General features: G+C 50.9%; 1 protein-coding gene across 3 annotated transcripts in view; it reads left to right on the top strand.

Moving 5' to 3' along the window:
- Nucleotides 1-23,296, top strand: part of PCNT (pericentrin) — a 115,222-nt gene that overhangs the window by 88,633 nt on the left and 3,293 nt on the right. For 2 of the 3 annotated variants that reach the window (XM_012780084.3, XM_012780079.3), the window contains 12 exons: nucleotides 5,396-5,541; nucleotides 6,578-6,742; nucleotides 7,765-7,938; nucleotides 8,334-8,529; nucleotides 9,991-10,213; nucleotides 10,516-10,666; nucleotides 11,276-11,962; nucleotides 15,219-15,466; nucleotides 16,297-16,399; nucleotides 17,397-17,570; nucleotides 20,767-20,883; nucleotides 21,581-21,813. In XM_012780084.3, the coding sequence (XP_012635538.2) occupies nucleotides 5,396-5,541; nucleotides 6,578-6,742; nucleotides 7,765-7,938; nucleotides 8,334-8,529; nucleotides 9,991-10,213; nucleotides 10,516-10,666; nucleotides 11,276-11,962; nucleotides 15,219-15,466; nucleotides 16,297-16,399; nucleotides 17,397-17,570; nucleotides 20,767-20,883; nucleotides 21,581-21,813 (2,617 nt within the window). The remainder of the gene's footprint in view (nucleotides 1-5,395; nucleotides 5,542-6,577; nucleotides 6,743-7,764; nucleotides 7,939-8,333; nucleotides 8,530-9,990; nucleotides 10,214-10,515; nucleotides 10,667-11,275; nucleotides 11,963-15,218; nucleotides 15,467-16,296; nucleotides 16,400-17,396; nucleotides 17,571-20,766; nucleotides 20,884-21,580; nucleotides 21,814-23,296) is intronic. The other variant, XM_012780083.3, reaches the window with a different exon arrangement.

Raw genomic sequence — 23,296 nt, 5'->3', positions numbered from 1 at the left:
TAAATTGATTAGGGAAAAAAAAAGGAAAGTCTTTGGCTATTCTGAATCTTTTGTGGTTCCATGTAAATTTTAAGATTATTTTTCCTATTTCTGTGAAAGAATGTCATTGGTATTTTGATGGAGATTGCACTGAATCTGTAGATTGCTCTGGGTAGCATGGACATTTTAGCAATATTGATTCTTGCAGTCCATAAGCATGGAATATCTTTCCATTTTTTTATATCCTCTTCAATCTCTTTCATTAGTGTTTTATAGTTTTCATTGTAGAGATCTTTCACTTCTTTGGTTAAGTTTGTTTCTAGGTATTTTATTTGTAGCTATTGTAAATGGGATTACTCTTTTGGTTTCTTGTTCAGATTATTTGCTGTTGCCATATAGAAATGCTACTGATTTTTAGATGTTGATTTTGTATCCTGCAACTTTACTAAATTTGTTTATGTTTATCAGTTCTAATTGTTTTTTTGTGAAGTCTTTAGGTTTCTCTAGATATAAGATCATATTGTCTGCAAACAAGAACAATTTGACTTCTTCCTTTCCAATTTGGATGCCCTTTATTTCTTTCTCTTCTCTGATTGTTCCAGCTAGAACTTCTAGTACCATGTTGAATAACAGTGGTGAAAGTGGGCATCCTTGTCTTATTCCATGTCTAGAGGAAAGGCTTTCAGAATCTTTTCCCCACTTTTGGTGTGATATTTGCTGTGGGTCTGTCATTTATAGCTTTTATTTGTGTTGAGGAAAGTTCTTTCCATACCCAGTTTCTTTGAAAGTTTTTATCACAAAGGAATGTTGAATTTTATTGAATGCTTTTTCAGCATCAGTTGAAATGATCATATGGTTTTTGTCCTTTCTTCTGTTGATATGATCAGTTGCATTGAAAGTGTTTGGGAAGGATGTGGCTAATGAATGCACAGTACGTTGATTGTTTGAGAAGTTCCATTCTGGTGATTTTAGTCTTGAAATTGAGCCACGTGGGTGACCTGAGACCAAGGTGGATAATGATGAGCTGAAAGCTGTAGTGGAAGCGAATCCATCTCAACCTACGTGTGAATTAGCAGCAAGATTTGACGTTACTATTCCAACAATATTGCACCATTTGAAGCAAATGGGCAAGGTAAAGAAGCTGAATAGATGGGTACTGCATGGATTAAATGAGCATCAGAAGAGAAATAGTCTTGAAGCTTGCCTTTCTTTGTTGTCATGACATAAGGGTGACCAAACTGAATATTTATCAAGAAAAGCTAATGGTGTCTGTTTTGTGGTCCAGCACTGGCATTGTCCGCTATAGTTTCATGAAACCTGGTCAGTCTATTACAGTGGATGTCTGCTGCAACCAGTTGGACAAAATGATGAGGATGTTTGCGATTAAGCAGCCGAGATTGCCCAAATAGCACAGGCTAGTCCTCTTGCAAGACAACACTTAACTACATGTCCTACAAAAAATGCTGCTCAAACTACAGATGCTAGACTTGGAAACTCTCTGTCATCCACCTTATTTACCAGACCTTGTGCTAACCGATTACCATTTCTCCCAGGCTTTGGACCACTTCTTGCAAGGAAAAATATTTCATTCTCAACAAGCTGTGGAAAACTATTTTCCCCATTTCATCGCCACTCGCTCTCCAGGCTTCTTTGCTGCTGACATAAACAGGCTATCGTTAAAGATGGCAAAACTGTGTTGACAGTTTAGGTGCACACTTTGATTAATTGTACTGCTTCTTGTTTGAGGTATAATAAGCTACACTGTTAATCAAAATTGGACATTTCATATTTAATGACCTAATATCTACATCGAATCATCCTTGCATCCCTGGGATGAATCCCACTTGATCATGATGAATAATCTTTTTAATGTGTTGTTGAATTTGGTTTGCTAGTGTTTTATTGAGGATTTTTGTGTCTACATTCATCAGAGATATTGGCTTAGAGTTTTCTTTTTTGTTGTGCCTTTGGTCTTGGTATCAGGGTGATACAGGCCTCATAGAATGAATTTGGGAGTAGCTCCTCCTCCTTGATTTTTTGCAGTAGTTTAGGTAGGATTGGTATTAGTTCTTCTTTGAATGCTTGGTAGAATTCAGCAGTGAAGCCTTTGGTTCCTGGGCTTTTCTTTGATGGGAGACTTTTCATTATTGCTTCTGTCTCGTTACTTGTTATTGGTTTATTCAGGCTTTGGATTTCTTCCTGGTTCAGTCTTGGTGGGTTGTATGAGTCTAGGAATATGTCCAATTTTTCTGGGTTTTGCAATTTATTGGCGTGTCGTTGCTCATAGCAGTCCCTAATGACCCTTGGACTTCTGCAGTGTCAGTCATAATGCCCCTTTTTCATCTCCAACTTTGTTTGGGTCTTCTCTGTTTTTTCTTAGTCTGGCTAAAGGTGTGTCAATTTTATCTTTTCTTTTCTTTTCTTTTCTTTTCTTTTTTTTTTTTTTTTTGAGACAGAGTCTCACTTGTTGCCCAGCCTAGAGTGAGTGCCGTGACGTCAGCCTAGCTCACAGCAACCTCAATCTTCTGGGCTCAAGCAATCCTTCTGCCTCAGCCTCCCAAGTAGCTGGGACTACAGGCATGCACCACCATGCCCGGCTAATTTTATATATATATATAGGCCAATTAATTTCTTTCTATTTATAGTAGAGACGGGGTCTCGCTCTTGCTCAGGCTGGTTTCGAACTCCTGACCTTGAGCAATCCGCCCGCCTCGGCCTCCCAGAGAGCTAGGATTACAGGCGTGAGCCACCGCGCCCGGCCTCAATTTTATCTTTTCAAAAAACAAACTTTTAATTTCATTGATCTTTTTTGTATTGTTTTTTGGGTTTCAATTTCATTTATTTCTCTGATCTTTATTGTTTCTTCTACTAATTTTGGATTTGGTTTGCTCCTGTTTTTCTAGTTTTATGGGATATATTGTTAGGTTGTTTATTTGAAGCTTTTCTACTTTTTTGATGTTGACACTTATTGCTATAAACTTTCCCTTTTTTACTGCTTGTGCTGTAAGTTTTAATATGTTGTATTTTTATTTTCAATTGTTTTGAGAAATTTTTAAATTTCCTTAATCTCTTCATTGACCCAGTGGTCATTAAGGAACATACATATTGTTTAATTTCCATGTGTTTGTATGTTTTCCAATGTTCTTGTTATTGATTTATAGTTTTATTCCTTTGTGGTCAAGGAAAATATTTGGTATGATTTCAGTTTTTTTGAATTTGAGACTTGTTTTGTGGCCTAACATACGGTCTGTCTATTAGGGTGGGAAGTGCTCTAGCAGGTGCTCACAGCGCGCATGGAGAAAGATTTCTCATGCAGAAATTAAGGTATAAAAGTAAAAATGTTTATTTAATTCTTTTAGAGGAGGAGGGTAAGAGAGAGAGAGAAAGAAAGGGGGGACAGGAAGGGGGAGAGAAAGAGGTGTCCTGGCATCCCAAGGAAAGAGAAGGGAGATGCCAACAGTGAGGCCAAGTCGCTCACTGATTTTAAGGGGGATGTAGAAAAAAAGTGCTGGCTGCCAGTTGATAACAAAAGCGGCAGCAGGTAGAGAGCAAAAACTGCAAGGATGTTAAAGTTGGAAAGTTGGCTTCCTGCCTTTCCTCAGGGAAGGGATTTTCCCAGGAGATGTGACTCTATCCTTGGAATATGGTTGAAGCTGTAGCTTGTTCTCCTGCTGTTTAATCAGGAATCTGTAAAAGCAGACTCTCAAACAACAATTTTGAAAGAGAGAGATTTACATTTCTTTCCCATCTGTGCTGCTTTTTCAGAAGTTGTGCAAAGCAGAACTGCAGGGTGCCTGTCAGTTCGAGAGCTCGAGAGTAACTGTTACTGGGGAAATTGTAGGATTAGGTGTTTTCCTGTTAGGTTTGCAAGGCCGCCCTTACGTGATCCTTGAGCGTGACCCATGAACTGAGAAGAATGTGAATTCTTCAGCTGTTGGATGAAATATTCTATAAACATCTGTAAGGTCCATTTGGCCTATAGTGCAGATTAAGTCCAGTGTTTCATTGTTGGTTTTCTGTCTGGATGATCTGTCAGTGCTGCAAATGGGGTGTTGGGCTCTGCAGTGACTAGTAGATTGGGGTTTCTCTCTTTAGCTCTGATATTTGCTTTGTATCTGGGTGCTCCAGTCTTGGCTGCACATTTGTTTAGAATTGTTACATCCTCTTGATGAGTTGACCCCTTTATCATTATATAATGACCTCTTAGTCTGTTTTTACAGTTATTGTCTTGAAATCTATTATCTGTTAGAAGTATAGGTATTCCTCCTCGTTGTTGGTTTCCACTGGTTTCTAGAAATATCTGTTTCCATCCTTTTATTTTCAGTCTTTCAGTGTGTCTTTGTAGGTGAAGTGTGTTTCTTGTAGACAACATGCAGTTGGGTCTTGTTTTTGTTTTTTTTTATCCATTCAGCTACTCGGTTATTTATTTATTTTTGAGGCAGGATGTTGTTCTCTTGCCTAGGCATGAGGGAAGTGGCTTTAGCACAGCTCACAGCAACCTCAGACTCCTGGACTCAACCTCAGACTCCTGGGCTCAAGTGATGCCCCTGCCTCAGCCTCCTGAGCAGCTGGGACTACAGGCGTGAGCCACTGTGCCCGGTCCTCCTATTTTAAATTTCTAGGAGCGGTTTCTTATTTCCTAACTGTTTCTTGCTCTTATCGCTTCATTTCCTGTTTCATGAACAATGTTCTTCTGATTTTTCTGAACATGTTCATTATAACTTTTCTGAGCTTCTCTTCTATTTGCTGTATTTACTCTTGGTTTCTTGCCAGCGTGCTCTCTGTTTCGTGTCAGGATGTTTCCTGTCAGGATGTTTCCTGTGCATGTCTAGGCTTGTGGACTGCAGCTTCACTCACCAGGGGGTGCTGTCTCCCTGGCGTCCTGTCCTCCGCCTGTGTCCTGAGCTGCTGCCCCTGCGTGGGTTGCTGTGGAGAGAAGCTGCGGGAAGATCCAATCCTGTTTTTCCTCAGGCACTTCCTCAGCTGCGTCTCTGTCCCTGACACGCCCCTGCCTTGCTTCCCTGAGTGCCTGCCCCCAAGCCCCCTCCCTCCCGCCAGACTGAGGAGCTGGTGTCTGGGTTCCAGGCCACGTGTGGGTTGCTCAGCCCCAGCCAGCTGGGTTTGGGCCTTGCCCCACCCGTCAGGCATGTTCTCTTTTCCTGAGTGGAGTGAGCTCAGACACCCATAGATTTATGTTTAAATCATAGACATTAACATACTAAACATGCTTTTTCTTAATGTGTGCGATTCTCATCTTACCACGTTTTATGAAAGTGTTGGTGCATCCTTTGGCCACCCCTGTGCTCCTCGGCGGGGTGCCATGGGCTGCGTGCCACTGGTCCTGTTGCTCCGCCCTGCGCCCCGCCATGCGTCTTCAAGGAACCCCCCACAGACCCAGACCCTGTGATGTCTTTAGGTGACGGCTCAGGTTTCGGAGGGAAACTGAGTCCACGATCAGGGGGACCCGAGGCTCCTGCTCATGGCCCCGTCTCCAGAAGGTCAAGGTCTCAACAGCTGCCAGGAGCCATGAAAGGGAAGGACGCCCACGCGCAGCACGTGAAGGTAGGGCTGGCGAGGAGGGCGGGCGCCCACTACACCTCCCACCTCTCCCTGGAGTCTTGCTGACTCCCTGATGGCGCCATCAGCTCCAGCGCCACCCTGGTTTGATGCCACTGGTGTCCGGACACGGGTCCCGGGAGAGGGCACCCGTGCCCCTGTGGCACCTTCTGCGCCTGTGCTGTAACCAGCAGAGACAGAACCGCAACTCCGCTTGCCGGATTTAGGGGTCATAGCTACGACCGTCTGTTGGGAAGTGACTGTGTTTTGTTTTTTTGGTCCTGGGGACTGGCCTTACGGTGGGTGACCGTGCCTGGGCTGCCCTCTGCCCCCTGGGAGCAGACCTCCCTCAGAGCCCTGGGGACGAGTCCAGGCCTTTGTGTCCTGCTCTTCATGTTTTCCCTGAAGTCAGCACTTGTGGTTTGTCTCTCGGCTGGCTCCTGACGGGCAGGCCCCACCCTGGCTCAGCTGCAGCCACCAGGACTGTGTGCGGCCCCAACCTCGCGGTGTCCCCAGTGTGCTCCTTCCCATGTCTCCCCCGGCATCAGGAAGGCCACGGCTTTCCCGGGTGCCCGACCGCAAAGGCAGACCTCGTCCAGAAGCACATCCTGTCCCCTTGGAGAGGCCTGCCCTTTCCTCCCTGCCTGGCCCAGCTGGGCCTTGGTGGGCTGGGCCGTCCAACCCACCCCCACTGGGCCTCTGGGCACCGTCTGTGCTGGCCCCTGGGGGTGTCCTCCCATCAGGCAGGAAGAGCCCTTCGAGCCCGTGGGGGGCACTCGTTCTGGGGCACAGGCCAGGAGTGGGTCTCGCTTGCAGGTGGGGGGACTTGTGGGGCTGTCCTGGGAGTGTCTCCTACAGACATTCCCTTTCTAAAACTGGCCTCCTCACTGTCTCCGAAGGTTTTGGGGAGAAGAGTGGAGCCCACGGATGGGCCGCACCGGCTGCCATCTCCAGCGCTCCCCTCCTCGCGGGGTGGCGGCAGCGCAGTGGGTGGACAGTGGGCCGGGCCGGTTCTCCCGCTCTACGTGTCTTCCCGCCACAGGCCTTGCTGCAGATGGTGCGTGAGGAGAGCCGCCAGATCCTGGCCCTGTCCGAGAGCTGCGGGCCCCTCAGCGCTCTGAGCAGAGGGGAGCCACGTGCACCCCTGGACCCCATCCCCAGGGAGGGGCAGGGCCTCCTGGAAGCAGCACCCAAAAAAGGAGAGAAGGTAAAGGAATCGCTTGGTCCATAAGTGGGAAAATGCAGGCTTTTCGTTTTACCTAAAAAAAAAAAAAAACCTTTTTTTAAAACCTAGATGTGAACTCCAAGAAAAGTTTTTATTTTGGACCTCACGTACCCCTTTTTTTGAAAGAATTTAAGGAGCTTACAGCAATAGCTCTGTCTGGAGAGGGCTGTGCAGGGCTTGATTTGGTGTCACTAAAAACAAGTGGAAGAGAATCCTGGACCCCCCACCTGGGGGCAGTTCCCAAAGGAAGGTCCTTGCTGCGGTGCTGGCTGGCTGGGGTGAGCTGAGGGTAGGCTGAGTGGGTCTGATCTGGTCACGTGAGGACTCGGCCTGGCAGGGTGTCCTCCCACCCCTCCCCTCCCCTGCCAGCCTCCTCCTGGCACCAGGACGCCGGCCCCGGGGCTCCTCCCTGTGCTTCTCTGAGCCGGGGTCAGAGCTCACCAGGGAGGGAAGGGCTTGGTCCTGGTGCCTGGAGCGTGCCTGGCAGACGCTGGTGCCCGCAGGATGCCAGTGGAGCGCCACAGTCCTCCCCATGCACCACCCACTGCCCTCGGCTGGCACAGCAGGGCAGCCCCTCCAGCTGCAGCCCCTGCAGACCAGGGCCTCACAGGTGTAGCAGCGGAAAAAGAAGCAAAGACGTTTGCTGACATTTCGCTCAATCTTGCTCTTTTCATTATCTTTTTCATGGTCTCTTCTCTGCTTACAATACTGGTTTGCTTCCTGAGCCCCCAGTGATCCTGGCACTGTGTGTCGTCTCTTTTGCCAGAGTGATTTCTGCACTGACAGCTGTCGGCCTGCGTGGCTGCCGCAGCCAGTTGGCAGGCCTGACTCTCCCCACTCTGTAGGCTGACGCCGGAAATCAGAGTGCTGGCAGGGTTGGGTTTGTGTGCCGGCCCTCTGGGGTTAGGGCTTCAGCGTAGATTTGGGGACACAGATGTTCGGTCCACACAACACCTGCAGAATGCATCTGTGAGAACACCAAGTCTCTTGTTTCGATGTTTTAGGAACTTTCCGAGCTGTGCCTTGATTGGAGAGGGGAGTTTCTGCAGGTTGTGCAGGAGGCGTTTGACAAGGAATGGAAGACGCTGAAGCTCCAGCTGCAGCCTGGGCTTGGCAGCGCAGACCCCGGGGGCCGAGACTGCCTGTTTGAGAGGCTGGAGAAGGTCGTCCAGGCTCAAGTGAGTGACAGCCCGGTGTCCATGCCTTGATTTATCCCAGGAGCCCCGCACTGGTGGAAAAGGAGACAGAGCCTGTTGAGTGTGTGAACTTCAGTTCACATGTTTCTCCCGGCCTTGGAATGTGGCTGTGACTAATGGAGTAAGTCATGCTTCGGTCCACACGTGACGCCTCGACTGCTCAGCACGGCGGGCTCTGGCACGCCAGGCCTGGCAGCTGCAGGAGAGGGTCCCGGAAATGAGGCCCCCAGGGGCCACTGTGTCCCAGCACCAGACTCACCAGCAACAGGCTTGTCCCGGAGCAGCTGGAGCGTAGGCTCGCAGTGGCGGGGGTGGGGCGGGGTGCATGGAGGTCCACACCTGGTGCTCAGTCTGTTCACCGCCTCCCGTGCCCCCAGGGAGACCTGCAGGAGAAGTCCTTGGAGCACCTCCGTGCGTCCGACAGGAGCAGCCTGCTGTCTGAGATTCAGGCTCTGCGCGCCCAGCTGCGCCTCACGCACCTGCAGAACCAGGAGAAGCTGCAGCAGCTGTGTGCGGCGCTGACGAGCGTGGAGGCCCGCGGGAGCTGGCAGGAGCACCAGCTGCGCAGGCAGGGTGGGTGCTGTGCCCATGCCCCCCGCCAGCCCCCCCGGCCCCCGCCTGTGTGGCCAGGTGTGCGCACAGGGTGGGGAGGCCCCTGGGGCTGCTCGGTGCGGTCTCAGGAGCCAGAATGTCCACTCTCGTCAGGTGCCTGCTGGGGCGTCGGGACGCCAAAGCTGCTGCGTTTCTCGTCTCTTGGAACTAAGTGGGGATCGTCCCGCGCTACCTGTCAGAGCCAGGAGGGGCCGGGCAGAGCAGGCCCCGCCTTGGGGGATGTCCCGTGCCGGGCACTGAGCGTGTTGGGCCCTGATTCTCTTCCATACCTAATTTAGATTCTTTGGAAATGTTTGTGTGGACTCAAGGGTCACCTGTGGATAAATGATGTTGTATTTGTTTTCTGCTTCCCATCCACCTTTTTTCTGTTGTGTGTCATGCTGGTCCGGGCCTTGGGCAGATGCCCTTCCTTGCCCCTGCTCTGGGGGTAGCGGCTCAGCTTGCACTTGTGTGTGGGGCAGACGCCCTTGGTCAGCGCGAGGAACCTCTATGTTTGGGTTCTATCAAGGGAGCGGCCTTGCGTTCAGCCAGGGCCTCTCACCTGGGTTTTTCCTTTTACACGCCGCCGGGCTGGGCTGGCAGCACCTACGTGCCCTGCGTGCACGAGGGCGCTGGTCTTGTTTCCTCTCCGTGCCCTTTCCTGGTCTTGGTGTTGGAGCAGTGCCAGGCCCTCTCCAGGATTTCTTTCTTTCTTTTTTTTTCTTTTTTCTTTTTTTTTTTTTTTTGAGACAGAGTCTCACTTTGTTGCCCAGGCTAGAGTGAGTGCCGTGGTGTCAGCCTAGCTCACAGCAACCTCAAACTCCTGGGCTCAAGCAATCCTGCTGCCTCAGCCTCCCGAGTAGCTGGAACTACAGGCATGCGCCACCATGCCCGGCTAATTCTTTTTATATATATTAGTTGGCCAATGAATTTCTTTCTATTTATAGTAGAGACAGGGTCTCGGTCTTGCTCAGGCTGGTTTGGAACTCCTGACCTTGAGCAATCCGCCTGTCTTGGCCTCCCAGAGTGCTAGGATTATAGGTGTGAGCCACCGCGCCCGGCCCCTCTCCAAGATTTCCAGAGGAGTTTGTCTGGAACTGGGGTTATTTCTTCCTTAAGTTTTGGGAGAACTTTCCAGTGAAGCCATCTGGGCCTGGAGTTGTCTCTGTTGGAGGCACTCAGGGTAGAGTGGTGGGTTCGTGGCATTTTAGGATGTCCACAGAGAGAGTGGGACCTGGGAGGAGAAGGGCTTAGAGAATAGAGATCTCGGTGAGCGTCTTGGCTCCACCAGAAATGATGGCTTGTAGTTCATAGAAACTTTGTTTCTTCCCAAAATGAATACCTCTCCATCCCCCCACGGGTTTGTTTCTGCTTTAACGTCACTTACACAGCTCGCTTTGAACCCACAGATGATGCTGTTTGATGTTCTTTACTCCTTTCCAGTTGAGCTATTGGCATATAAAGTCGAGCAGGAAAAATGCATAGCAAGCGACCTGCAGAAGACCCTCAGCGAGGAGCAGGAGAAAGCCAACGGGGTGCGCAAGCTCCTGGCGGTGGAGCAGAGCGCCGTGAAGGCTCTGAAGTCTGAGCTCTGTGAGTGCAAGCAGGAGAACGAGAGGCTGCTGAAGTCCCTGGACGCCGTGCAGCAGGAGGTCCTCCAGCTGAGGTGGGGTGCTGGCCGCGGTCAGTCCCGCACTGTCCTCAGGGGTCTATTGGCTGTAGATGGAAGTGTCCTGGTTGTTGCCACGATTTTCTTGGCCTTAAAGCAAAACAACCTCTGGTGTGCTGTGGTGTGGTGTGGCAGCATGTGGCCCCGCTCTCCTCGATTTGCGGTCTGGGCGGGAGGGGTGGTGGGAAAGTGGCCAGGGTCTGCCCTGCCGACCTGGGAGCTCCCGGCCCCGGTGTTGGCCCGTGTGTCCCTGTCAGCGTCTCTGATGCGAGGCACGGGGCTGCCTGTCGTGCCCACAGATCCATGCTGGACGGCAAGGAGAGCGACCTGCAGGCTGCGCTGCGGGAGCTGGAGAGTGAGCGGGGGAAGGAGCATGCCCTGCAGAGCCGGCTGGAGGAGCAGCAGCTTCGGCACCTGCAGAGGGAGGGCCAGAGCTCCAAGTCCCTAGAGGTAACTGCCGGTGGGCCGAGGCTCGTTTCCCCAGTGTGCCCAGCTGACAGGAGTGTGAGGCAGAGAGAAATTGTCCCTTTGTGGTGACAGACATAGGGTGGGCAGGCGCAGTGACCAGGGATGGCTGCCCCCGCTCTGCAGTGCCCGCTGCCTCGCGCATTTGGTCTGCGAGGCGGACACAGCCTCCTCGCTGGTGGCCCTGGAGGTCTGTACACAGCAGATGAGTGGCGGGCCACGGCCACTCGCGGTGTTGCCTGGCTCCAGAACAAGCCCACCGCAGCTCCACGGGCTGTGGTGTGGGCTTCTCAACAGCACGGAAGCCACAATTCACAGCAAGCGGGACGTGCGTGTCCCTGAGCCTCCTGGGTGTGTGGCTTTCTGAGGGGCGTCTCTGAATCCAGGACGTGTGTGCGTTTACTCAGTGCCGGTTCCAGAGGCCTCCATCACACAGCGAGGGTGGCAGGGTGACAAAAAATCTCATACTTTGATCCCCAGGATAAATTTCAAAAGGTACAAGTGCTGGGTTGGAGTACATAAACAGAAATTTGGACAGGAAACCATTCAGATACTTTCCTCTTCATTTGACGTTCCCATCTTTTCACTGACCAGGAGTTGAGAGCGTCCCTGGAGAAGCAGCGTGCACAGAGCAGCCGGCTCTGCGTGGCGCTGAAGCACGAGCAGACAGCGCGGGACAACCTGCAGAAGGAGCTGCGCATCGAGCACTCGCGCTTCGAGGCCTTGCTGGCGCAGGAGCGGGGCCAGCTCGCCCAGCTGCAGAAGGACCTGGATGCGGAGAAGAGCCGCTCGCTGGAGCTGTCGGAGGCTCTGCAGCACGAGCGCCTCCTCACGGAGCAGCTGAGCCGCAGGACGCAGGAGGCCTGCGCCCACCAGGACACGCCGGCGCCCCAGGCCCTGCTGCGCAAGCTGCAGGAGGAGAAGGCGCGCGTGCTGGAGCTGCAGGCGGTGCTGGGAGAGGCGCAGCAGCAGGCCGCGCACGCGCAGCAGCAGCTCGAGGCCGAGGCGCAGACGCGCTGTGAGGAGGTCCGGAGAGAGAAGGAGGTAAGTGCCGCATTGAGGTCGACCGTGGAGGCGCTGCAGATCCAAAAGCGCGAGCTGAGATGCTGTCTGGAGAGAGAGAGGGAGACGCCAGCGTGGTTGCAGGCAGACTTAGCACAGTCACACACTCGCTTGAAAGAGCCAGAAGGACGCGAGGACACGCGGAGCGGAGCGCAGACGAGGCAGAGCCGGGCACTCGCGGGGAAGTGGAGGAAGTGGCAGAGAGAAAAGGAGAAGCTGGTGAGAGCTCAGCGAGCCCAGCGCGGGAGGGCGAGGACGTGCGGCGACCCTGGGACGGGAGGGCGAGGGCGCAGGCGGAGGATGCTGCGTCTGTCCCGGTGCGGCCCCACGCGGTCTGGATCACTCCGGCTGTGGGGCAAGTTTGACGTGGGGGTGCGATTCCTCAGCGTTGTTCTTTCTCATGATTTGTTTTGGTTGTTTGGGGCTCCTTGCAATTCCACATGGATTTGAGGACTGGCTTTTCATTCTGCAGAAATCGCCATTGGGATTTTGGCAGGGGTTGCACTGAATCCTGGGCCGCTTTGGATAGTGTTGACATCTTAACAATCTTAAGTCTTCTGATCCGTGAATACAAAATGTCCATTTATTTAGGTCTTTGATTTCTTTCAACAGTGTTTTGTAGCTTTCAGAATATAAGTTTTGTGCTTCTTTTATCAAATTTAGTATTACGTATTATTTTTTCATGTGGTTGTAGATGGAATTATTTTCTTAATTTTATTTTCAGATTATTCATTGCTAGTGCGTAGCAATGCAGTTGATTTTTATGTATCAGTCTTATATCCTGCAACCTTGCTGCACTTGGGTATTATGTCTACTATTTTTTAATGGGATTTTCCCTATACAAGATCTTTGTGATTTTTCCATATGTAAGGAAAGGTCTTGTCAGCTGCAGATGGAGGTAGCTTTTCTTCTTCCTTTTCAGTCAGGATGTCTGCTCTTGCCTGGCCACCCTGGGGGATGGTACAGTACAGGCGTGAACAGAAATGGCAAGAGCAGGCTTCCCGGCCTTGTTGGGGGGAGGGGGCAGTTTTTCACTGTCGAGTACAATGTTAGGTGTGGGTTTTTGTAGATGCTCTTTATCATAGGTAATTTTCTTCTACTCCTTGTTTGTTCAACTCTTTTTCAATCATGAAAGAGTTTTAGATTTTGTCAAGTTTTTTTGGTGTCTGTTGAGATCTGTGGTTTTTGTCTTCTGTTGTAGTGATATGATAAAGTATCACATTGATTTTCATATGATGAACCATCCTTACATTCCAAGGATGAATCCCACTTGGTCATGGTGAGTAATTCCTCTTAGGTGTTGCCAGCAGTTTGCTAGTATTTTGTTGAGGATTAATAGTCTGTATTTTTCCAGGGTATTGGTCTGCAGTTGGTCTGCTCTTGTGATGTCTTTGGTTTTAGGATCAGGATAACATGGCCCGTCAGACGGGCTGGGAAGTGCTCCCTCTTCTTCTATTCTTCGTGTGGCCCTTACGTTTTAGATACATTTTAATTCAACCAAGAGCCTTTGTTTCCAATAAAATAATACCCTCTTCTGGACTGACATTCGTTTTATCCTCTTTAAAATTGTTTTAAAAGCTTTTTAAAAAATACCTCCTCTATTTCTGTTTTTTTTTTTTTTTAATTTCATGAAATTATATAAAGTTTTTAAAAACACAAGTAAAACCAGCGCCCTGGTCTTTTTAAGTGGTTAGCCTTCCATAAAATAATTAAGAAATGAAAATCTGTTTCTAAAAAAAAAAACCCTCTAGTTTTCTAAACTTTATAAGGATAAATCAGATTACAAAATGTATTAGTTTGGTTAAGTGCATATCATGTATATGATTGATATTCTCAACAACTTTTTGAGATATAATTCACATACCTTTCAGTTCACCAATTTAAATTGCACACTGGTTTTATTCAAAAAGATGAGCAAATATCACTACAGTCACTTGTAGAACATTTGCATCGCCCCAAAGTGAAGGCCACACTGATCAGGGAGTCACTGCCCATCTCCTGCTTCCAGCCCCGCAGCGACTGTCTGTTCTCTTTCTCTGGAGAGAGGCCCTTCAGGACACTTGGTGTAAACGGAGCCTGCGACCTGTCGCCTCTGTGTCTGGCTGCTTGCACTTTGCATGATGTTTTTCAAGGCTTGACTGTGTGTCAGCAGTGATTAAATTTTTTGCTGGTCAGAAAACCTTCAAAATAGAGCATCGTATCATTACAAGTCTCGGAAAGTAGAGATGCACACAGTGGGGCGCAGTGTGGCCTGGAGGGGCCGGGCAGTTTGGTGAGGTAGGTGAGGGGAGCCCTTGGGGCCTAGATGACTCTGGACCTGGGGCCGTGTCGGGGTGTCACATGTGTTTCCCTTCTTCCTCAGGGACTCTCAAAGGCACCTTTCCTTTCTGAGAACTTCCCCAAACCGTATCTAAAGCTTCTAGCCAGAACATTTTATTTAATTTTGATGTTTTTATAAAAATCTTAATGGTAACATGATTGCTTAAAAAATATAAAGAAAATGATTTATACGTTGAATTAACAGCTATTCTTCATGTTGCACTTGATATATATTTTTAGTGATACAGCCTTTTGGAGTTATTTTTACCGCAGGTGATTTGGTCTGGATTATAGAATCCTTCTCTAGCTGTAGCTTGCTGAAGCCTCCCAAGATAGGCATTTCAGGGCCAGTTTCATCTTTTCTGGACAATGTAAACTTGTCAGTTCCTCTGCGTCTGACTGTCATCTGGAAAGTAGATAAAGTAATAATCCTTGCTTGCTTGGGGGGCTCAGGCACGTGGAGTGAGGTGATGTTGGGAGGGTGGGTCTGTGAGCCGCACCTGTCACCTCCCCAGGTGGGGCCTCTGGCCTGGGTGGCTTCCCTGAACCTTTCCTGGGCAGGGAGCCTGGGCCTTCGCTGAGGCCACCACGCCCTCCTGGCCCTGCCTGCTCGCTCTGTCCCCCACAGTGGGAGCCGGACCTCCCATCCTGCTGGCCGCTGAGGGTAGGCTGATGTGCAGAGAGGTCAGGCCAAGGCCAAGGGGCCATGTGGTGACCTGGTTCCCACTCAATGCCGTGCTCAGGCTCCCTAGCAGGTCATACGTGTGCACTCGCGCGCACACGTTCACACGCATGTGTCCGTGCCCAAGTGAGTGGGGCCAGTGTCAGCGCTGCAGGCGCCCGAGTGCTTGCTGTAGGCCTGACAAAGCCGAATCGTTCTCAAAAATGAAGATAAAACGTTTACCATGGAGACTCGGGCATAAGTTAGCGGCCTCTGAGCTGGAGGCGCCCAGAACGCCAGGGCGGTGGCGTATGTGGCGGGTTAGTTTGAGGGGTCGTGCTGGAGACACAAGCAGAACAGGACCCCTGCCCCGAGGGTGCTGCTTGTGACCCGAGGGTCTCCCCGTGTGCTGCTGTGTGCTTGGTCTTTCGCTCAACAGCTGTGCCTTCAGAGTGCTCACGAGAAGGGCTTTCGTGTTCCCTTTGCCGTGAACAGCGAGAGCTAGAGTTGCAGCGCCAGCGTGAGGAGCACAAGATCCGCCAGCTCCAGCGGACGGTGAGAGAACTGGAATCTGAGGAGGAGGCGCTCCGCAGCGGCGGCCACCGAGGCACTCCCCGCGGGGCCCAGGGCGCAGACGGGCCGGACCAGCTCCGGGAACAGCAGCAGGAGCTGGAGAAGATCCGGCAGCAGCTGCTCTGCGCCGCAGGGCTGCTCACCAGCTTTGTGCGCCAGACCGTGGGCAGGTAGGCACGTGCGCGTGGTGCTCTCGGGTCCGTGGGCCCGGCCTGCGTGCCAAAAACCTTCAGAAGTGTGCAGGGTGCCCGGTTTCAGGCCCACGTTCTAACGAGCTCACACTCTTGCTCTCCGAGAGTTTGGACTCTCCTGGAAGATTGACAAGGTCGTGGTTTTTCACATTCCCATATGGGAGAAAATCTTGTGAAACAAAACACACCTGACCTTGGGTTCAAGTTTCTCGCAGGTTGGTTCTCCCCACACCCCTGCCCAGTCACTCACCACCCAGGTCAGCCGCGTGTCTGCGTCACTGAGGCCCCGGCCGCCGTCGCCCGGCTGGGGCGCAGCAGTCGCACCATCACAGAGCCGAGGCGACAGTGAACAGAAAAGTGAATGTTGATATTTGCCTCCTCTCTGTACACAGAACTTCAGCTGGCATGGTTCTCCTGCTTATGTGTGGACTTAATTTATACAGCAACGCAATTTCCAAGCAAAGTTTCACCGGGGACAGCAATTTTAATGATTAATTCAGCGAGAGGCTGTGTGCGTGGTGACGCGGACGGGCGGTGGGTGCAGCAGACGGTCCCAGGGCAGAGGTCCCCGGGCGCCACAGCGGCGTTTGCCATGGGCCCTGCCCCCTGCGGGCTGTTCCTCCGGCTCAGGCCGGATGAAGTGACTCTCAGACACGCAGACTCCTTGGGACCCCAGTGGTGTCACTCGTCTCTCCCAGGGAGGCTACACACACCGTTCCCGTCTCTTCCCGAGCAGGGAGTTCTGAAGTCGCTTTGGGCAGCCGTCACTGGGGAAGAGTGTGAGCCCTCAGACACCCTTATTTTGACAGGACCATCAGTGACTGGACGTCGTCCAACGAGAAGGCAGTGGCGTCTCTACTGCGCACGTTAGAGGAGCTGAAGCCTGAGCTGAGCAGGTCCACCTCCCTCAAGGTGAGCCGCGGGCTCCCCGTGCCCTGTCCCGCTGCCCTGACGTTTCCTGGTTTCTGTTTATTGCTGGTCGCTTGTTCCTCCCTCCTTTGTTGTGTGAATATGCGAGCAGGCGCCTGCCCCGTGGGTGGTGTGGGCCGTGTGGTGACGGGTCCCGGTGCGTGTGCTGGGACACCGGGCTCAGCCATGCCGCCCATGGGATGCTGCTCGGCTGTCGGGACCCTTCCTCATGGCGCTGCTGCACATGGCACTTGCTGCACACGGCCCGGACGCCCTCGGGCCATTGGCTTCGAGGGGCCATGGGTCCTGCTTGCTGTGTATTTATGTTGATGCTTTTATTGGAAACGAAAACCAAGTCCTCCTTGGAAATCCTGAGCTCACTGTTAGCTGCCTCTGCCAGGATTAGAAATCCTGGCTGACGTCAGTGTTCCGTGGCATTTACGGAATCATAGTGTTCGCCATGGAGGCAGCGGGCAGTCAGGCAGTGGGAGGGCTGTTCCACTTGCCCCCGCTGTCACCGTGGGTGTGGTGCCTCCCGTCCCTCCTGCGGTGGGCACTGTGACTGTTCAGTGTCTGCACCCTCTCTAGGCTGGACACCCTTCTGGTTGTGGGAACGACAGACCTGTGTTAAGGGACACAGACGCTTGACCCCCCAGGATGAGCAAATGGGATTCCCTGGCCACCTCGTATGGGCTCTGTGTGGCACCGTTCGTACAGTCGGGAGGGGGTGTGTGACCCTTTCTAACGAGCCTACACTGCTCACACAGCCGTTTTGGGCAAAGTATGTTTTGTAGAAGATGAGAGATAAACGTGATTTGGCGAATTTGATTATTTCCTGCCCCTGGGTGGCAGCTCTGCCCAACACCACAAGCTTCCCACCAAACCCCAAACAAGTCTAAAAATTGGAACCCCTAAAAATAACCAACGGCAATGAAAAACACAAATGATATGCATGCCTTTTAACAAAAAGATTCTTATAAATTTGTTTCTTCTTTCCAAGAAAAAAAAGGCAGCAGAGCTACAAGTCCAGCTGGTGGATGTCTTGCTGAAAGACAACGACTCCCTCACAAAAGCTCTCAACACAGCGGCCGAGGAGAAGTCGGAGCTGAGCAGGGCCGTGTCCAGGCTCGAAAAGACCCTGAGGCATCACGTGCAGAAGGGCTGTGTCCTGAGCGTACGTATTTGCACCTTTTCCTCACGTGGGAGATGCAGGCCCCTGCCCACTGCCGCCTGGGTCTAGGGTAGTTTACCCGACGGTCAGCTGGGCTTCCTCCACGCATGGGCCGTGTGCGTAGCGTCCGTGTTTCCTGGCAACCACTGTGGGCTGCGGCCTCGCTAGTCCGAGGTCCTGCTGAACGTCCCAGAATGTTCTACTGGACATCTAAGCACGTTTTCTGCTTTACCTGATGTGCATACACAGTGTCACCACCAATCCTAGCTGCAATGTGATGTTTCTCATGTTCATAAAAGGATAGTTTGGCTAAAAATATAAAATCTGATCAAGTGAGAGTTTTATTTGGCTGTTACTTAATTAAAATGGTTTATTACTTTCCTAATAATGTAGTTTACAGGCTTTTTGGAATGCCTAGTGTTTTCTTTTATATTTGAGCTGTTTTTCGTTTGTGATTTGCTTTACATTTTCTATGATGAAAACTTTTTAAAAATTAGTTTTTTATTTGCATATGGTAAAATTTGCCCTTTTTGGTGTGATGGCATGTAAGTTCACTATGTGTACAGATTCTCATAACCCGCATAAGAACTAACAGAATTCAGAACAATGCTGACGCCCAGAAGAACTGCCAGCAGGCGCTGACCTGGGCTCCTTCCCTGAATGTCACGTAAACCGAGCTGCACGGTCTGTGACCTGCCGAATTGGCCTCTTTCACTTCTTAACTGTGCATCTGACATCCGTCTGAGATGTCTGGACGCAGGTTCCGTGTCCTGGGCACAAATGTGCAGGACGAGGTGGCAGGTGCGATGGCTATACTGTGCCACGAGCCTCCCGGCAAAGCTTGAGCGTCCCAGGGACTGCGCCTTGGCATTCAGTGCTCTGGGTCCTTTTTTTGTACCAGCTCTGACAGGCTCGAAGCCGTCTTGTTGTGTTTTCTCTGTGCTCGTCCCTCTTGACTAAAGTCACTGAGCACCTTTCCTGCCGTTTTCAGATTGGACTGTTTTCTTGTTGTTGGATACAACTCCTTCGTCAGGCTGGTGATTGCAGAGATTTTCTCCCCGTCTGTGCTTGTCTCTTCCTTCTCTGCGTAGTGTCCTTTGCAAAGCACGTTTCTGATTTTGATGAAGTCTAGTGTATCAACTTATTTTTTTTTATGGATCATACCAAGAGTTTTATAGTTTTACTTAGAATTTAGAGCTATGATCCATTTTGAGTTGTCTTTGCTTATGGTCTGCAGGATAGGCAGAGGATGATCTTTATACAATTTGGGATCTTTAATGTGAAGAGCAGCCCTTCCGCCATCGGGGGTGACACAGCCAGAAATACAGGTTTCATCACTTACGGGTTCTGCCTGGAGGGCACCCTCACAGGGGCACTTGAAGAGAGGAGATGGAAGGGACCTGTGGGCCAAAGCCTTTTTTGGGTCAGGGTATTATCCAGATAGTTTTCCTGGGAGGAGTTTTACCTGGTGGGTTTAGAGCAAGCAGGCAAGGGTTGTGGGGACTGGGAGCCGGTCACTGGGGCACGTCCGCGCAGTCCACACGGGAGCCTGTCCCTGAGGTGAGCAGGGCAGGGTGGGGCCTGCGGGGGAGCAGCAGGAGGAGGCAGATGTCTGGTCGATCACCCTGCGGCACTGGGGAGAAGGCAGACAGTGGGAGCCGTGTTGGGGTGGCCGAGCCCCTCTTCTGGTGTGAGAAAGCCCAGCTCACATTCAGAATGGACGCCAGGGCAACACAAAATTGTAAGCATCACCACAGTAATACCCAGGTTTTCTAGCATGCTTTGTTGAAAAGACTGCTCTTCATGGACTTGTCTGTGTAAAAATCAACAAGGAGTATTTGCATATTATTTCTGGGCTCTGTTCCGTTGGTCTATGTATATGTCCCGTACCAGCTGCCTGATTAATGATTAATTGTATCTTCACATTGGGTAGTGTGAATTCTCTAATTTTTTCTCGTTTTTAAAATTGTTTGGGTATTCTGGTTCCTCTACCTTTCAGCATAAATTTTAGCATCCTGGTTTTTTAAGTTGGGATTGTGTTAAATCTGTGGATCAATGTGGAAAGAATGAGAATGTAAAATGATATAGTTCTTTGAAAAACAGTCTGGACGTTCCTCAAAAGTTTAAACATAGAGTTACTGTATCACCCAAGCAATTCCACTTCTAGGTATTTGCCCAAGAGAAAAGAAAACGTATGTCTACATAAAAACTTGTACACAAATTTCATGGCACCATTATTCATAATAGCCCCAAAGTGGAAATAATCTGAATGTCAATCAGTTGCTGAATGGATAAACAAATAAAATGTGGTATAGTCAGTCCTCAGTATACTTAGGTTCCATCTCCACAGAGTCAACCAACCTTGATAAAAATATATTTTTTTGGCCGGGTGTGGTGGCTCACACCTGTAATCCTAGCACTCTGGGAGGCTAGGCGGGAGGATCACTCAAAGTCAGGAGTTTGAAACCAGCCTGAGCAAAAGAGAGACCCCGTCTCTAGTAAAAATAGAAAGAAATGAATTGGCCACCTATAAATCTATATAGAAAAAATTAGCCGGACATGGTGGCACATGCCTGTAGTCCCAGCTACTCGGGAGGGTGAGGCAGGAGGATCGCCTGAGCCCAGGAGTTTGAGGTTGCTGTGAGCTAGGCTGACGACACGGCACTCTCCCGAGCAACAGAGTGAGACTGTCTCAAGAAAAAAAGTAAAATTATATTTTTTAAAAAAATGAATAAAAAATGACAATAAAAATACACATTTAAAAATTTACAGAGAATACGAGGGTGTTTAAGGCTTAAAGCTTTGGATTTGGGGCTATTTTTACAAACATTTATTTTCGTGCTTCTTTAGTACATGGCGTGTGCCAATCACCCCGAGTGTCACTTATCTGGCTTGTGCCACGCGGCACCTCGGCACTGCTGCAGGGGTGCTAGAGAGAGGGGCGCCAGGCCTGTGTCCGTGTGGCTGCTGCGGCCCCCACTGGGTCCCGGCATCTGGGAGATGTGCACCCCGCCTGGCACAGGCCTGGCCACCCCCCAGCGTGGGGGCCTCCCCTTGAAACAGTCTTGGGGCACCATGAAGAAATGAGCGTCTGAGCCCCCAGGGAGGGTGGGGGTGCTCGTCTTCTGCCTCACCTGCTCTCGGTCGTTTTCCTCGAGCCGTTCTGGTCGCAGAACACTCTGGATGTGGTTCGTTACAGAGGTCGGACAGGCCTGCAGGGAAGCAAGACCGGATGGTGCTGCAGAGCTCACAGCACTTGGACCTGGGACGGCCCCCGACAGCCGTGGGTGCGGACGCAAACACCTGCAATGTCAAGGTAAGGCCTGAGAGCAGAGTGGGGGGTACAGAGCGTTGCTGGTGCTTTTCTAAAAATCCTGGGTCAGTTAATTGCAGGCAAAAGCATTCCCATGACCACAGAGTTGTCGTTTGCTGCGTGTAGTCGCCCATATGTGTACCAAACGCCCACCTGTTTACACAGGTTCTAGCAGTCAAGGCACCGCAAAAAAGGTTTGAGAAAATAAGCTTTGATTCAAAACTTGGTTTAGTTGTGTAAGAATACCGAATTTCTCTGCCCACGAGTCTAGGGTGGGATGTGGAATGCTTTCCAGACCCTGGATTTGCAAGTCCCGGCTGTTGGCAGTGTGGGGCCAACTGCTCCTTCTCTTGCAGGAGCAGCTTATCAGGCTTTGGATGCTGAGCTCTGCACTGCGACCTGTCTCACAGCGCCCGCCTTGTGCCTAGTCTGGGCCTCACTTGGGCGGGTGAATCAGCGATGGTACCGTGGAGAGGAGTTTGTGGTTCTAGATTTTGTCTGATAAACTCAAATGCATCTTTCAACAGCAGGGTGGTTACTGGCTATAGACGCTGTGCAAGGCTCCTTCTACGATGATTTGCTGAGGAAAAAACCAATCTGGTTCTTTGTAAAGAGCAACAGTATAATGTGCTTTTGTCAGCAAGATGTCTTTGTTTCCTACGATTAAGTTTTACTGTTTTTTTTTTTTTTTTTCTTTTAGATGGAAAAGTTATACCTGCATTATTTGAGAGCAGAGAGTTTTAGGAAAGCTCTGATTTATCAAAAGAAGTATCTCTTACTATTGATCGGTGGGTTCCAGGATTCTGAACAAGAGACACTCTCCATGATTGCTCATTTGGGGGTATTTCCTTCCAAAGCAGATAAGAGAATCACCACATCTCGTCCTTTTACAAAGTTCCGCACGGCTGTCAGGGTGGTCATCGCAATATTGAGGTAAATGCCACCACATCCAATCCACGTTTCTGCCTGTCTCTGTTAACAGGCAGCGTACTGCATGATTTTTAGGTGGTTTTATTCCTTGAAACTCTATAATAGATTCTCTTTGAAGACAAATGGCATTTGAGGCCTTAAAGAAAACACAGATGACTCTTGTCTTCAAGAAGTCATGTTGCGTGAAACTGTCACTTTCTAATTCTAAAGATTTAAGTCCTTCTTATTATTACAAAGGAACGCCTTGCCTTTTAATGGGTTTCATTTCAGGACTCTTTCTGACAACAGGCACATCTGATAATTTACATTTCACTGTGTAAATTTCAGTTTCCTACGTTTCAGTCAGATTTGTGGTACTTACGAGGAGGCCAGGTGCACAAAACTGGATTCTCCCAGGGTCACCAGTCCTGGGCCCGCACGTGTGCCTGTGGGACGCGGAGGAGCCGCCCTGCCTCCCTCGGCAAGGCCCCTCCGCCCTCTCTTCCCCCCTCGACCCTGACCCTCCTGAGTGTCCCAGATCCACCCACCCTGTCTCCCCTGGAGTGTGTCCTTCACTTACTCTGCACAAGGCACCATTTTCACAGCAGGAATGCAGCACCCTAGTGTTACTGGAAATTCATTTCATTTTATAGTTTTAAAATTTGCTGAATTTCCAGAAATGTTTGTCCTGCTGGATCTGCTCCCTGACACAGAGGTGCCTTCCCAAGGCCTTGCTCCGGCCTGTCCGGGGTAGTGGACACAGAGCGTGGCTCAGAGTTCTGCTCCTTTCATAGACCAGGCCAAGCTGGTCCAGGTGGAAGTGGGGGCAGGAGAGACTTCCCAGGGTGCTACCCTCTCAGCCTTCTCCAGCCTCGAGGCACGTAGTCCCCTCACCTCTGAGGTCTCCTGACCACAGGCCACCTGTCATCGCTCTGTCCACCCACCCTCCGTCTCTGTGGGAACAACAGGCTCCAGGAAGTGTTTGAGGTGCTAGACGGAGAAGGGAGGCCGACCCAAACCCTGCCTCCCCGGTCTTCCTGTGACGGACGGGAGACCATCTGAGAGCAGCTTTGTCCCAGACAGAAGCTGCCCTGAGGGCCCTTTGGAGAGTCTCATCTGGGAGTCCAGTGTCCACCGTACTATGGAGCAGGGAAGCCGCAGGTGTGAGGGGTGTCTTGGACTCGCACCCTGTGCTCCGCCTGCACCCGTTACCTCACTATCCCTGCTTCCTGGCTGACTGGCTCCCAGGAGGGCCAGAGCCTCCGTGTCCCGAGCATCCGGGAGACGTTCACCCCGCCTGGCACACCCCTGGCCGCCAGGGGTGGTAGGGATGGGGGGGGGGTCCTGGGAGCCAGGCAGGGTGCCACGTGGCTCCCACGCACTGGGTCACATGCCGAAGTGAACCAGAGTCAGGGTCCCGGGCTGTGCTGTGGGGGTGCCTGGGAAGAGCCGGGTGGTACCCGCAAGGGGCTCAAGTGCTGTGGGACGGCTGCTGCCGGCCAGGCGC

This window comes from Microcebus murinus, chromosome 1 (genome assembly GCF_040939455.1).
Source record: "Microcebus murinus isolate Inina chromosome 1, M.murinus_Inina_mat1.0, whole genome shotgun sequence".
Classification (NCBI taxonomy): Eukaryota; Metazoa; Chordata; class Mammalia; order Primates; family Cheirogaleidae; genus Microcebus; species Microcebus murinus.
This window is presented reverse-complemented; position numbering and strand designations above follow the sequence as displayed.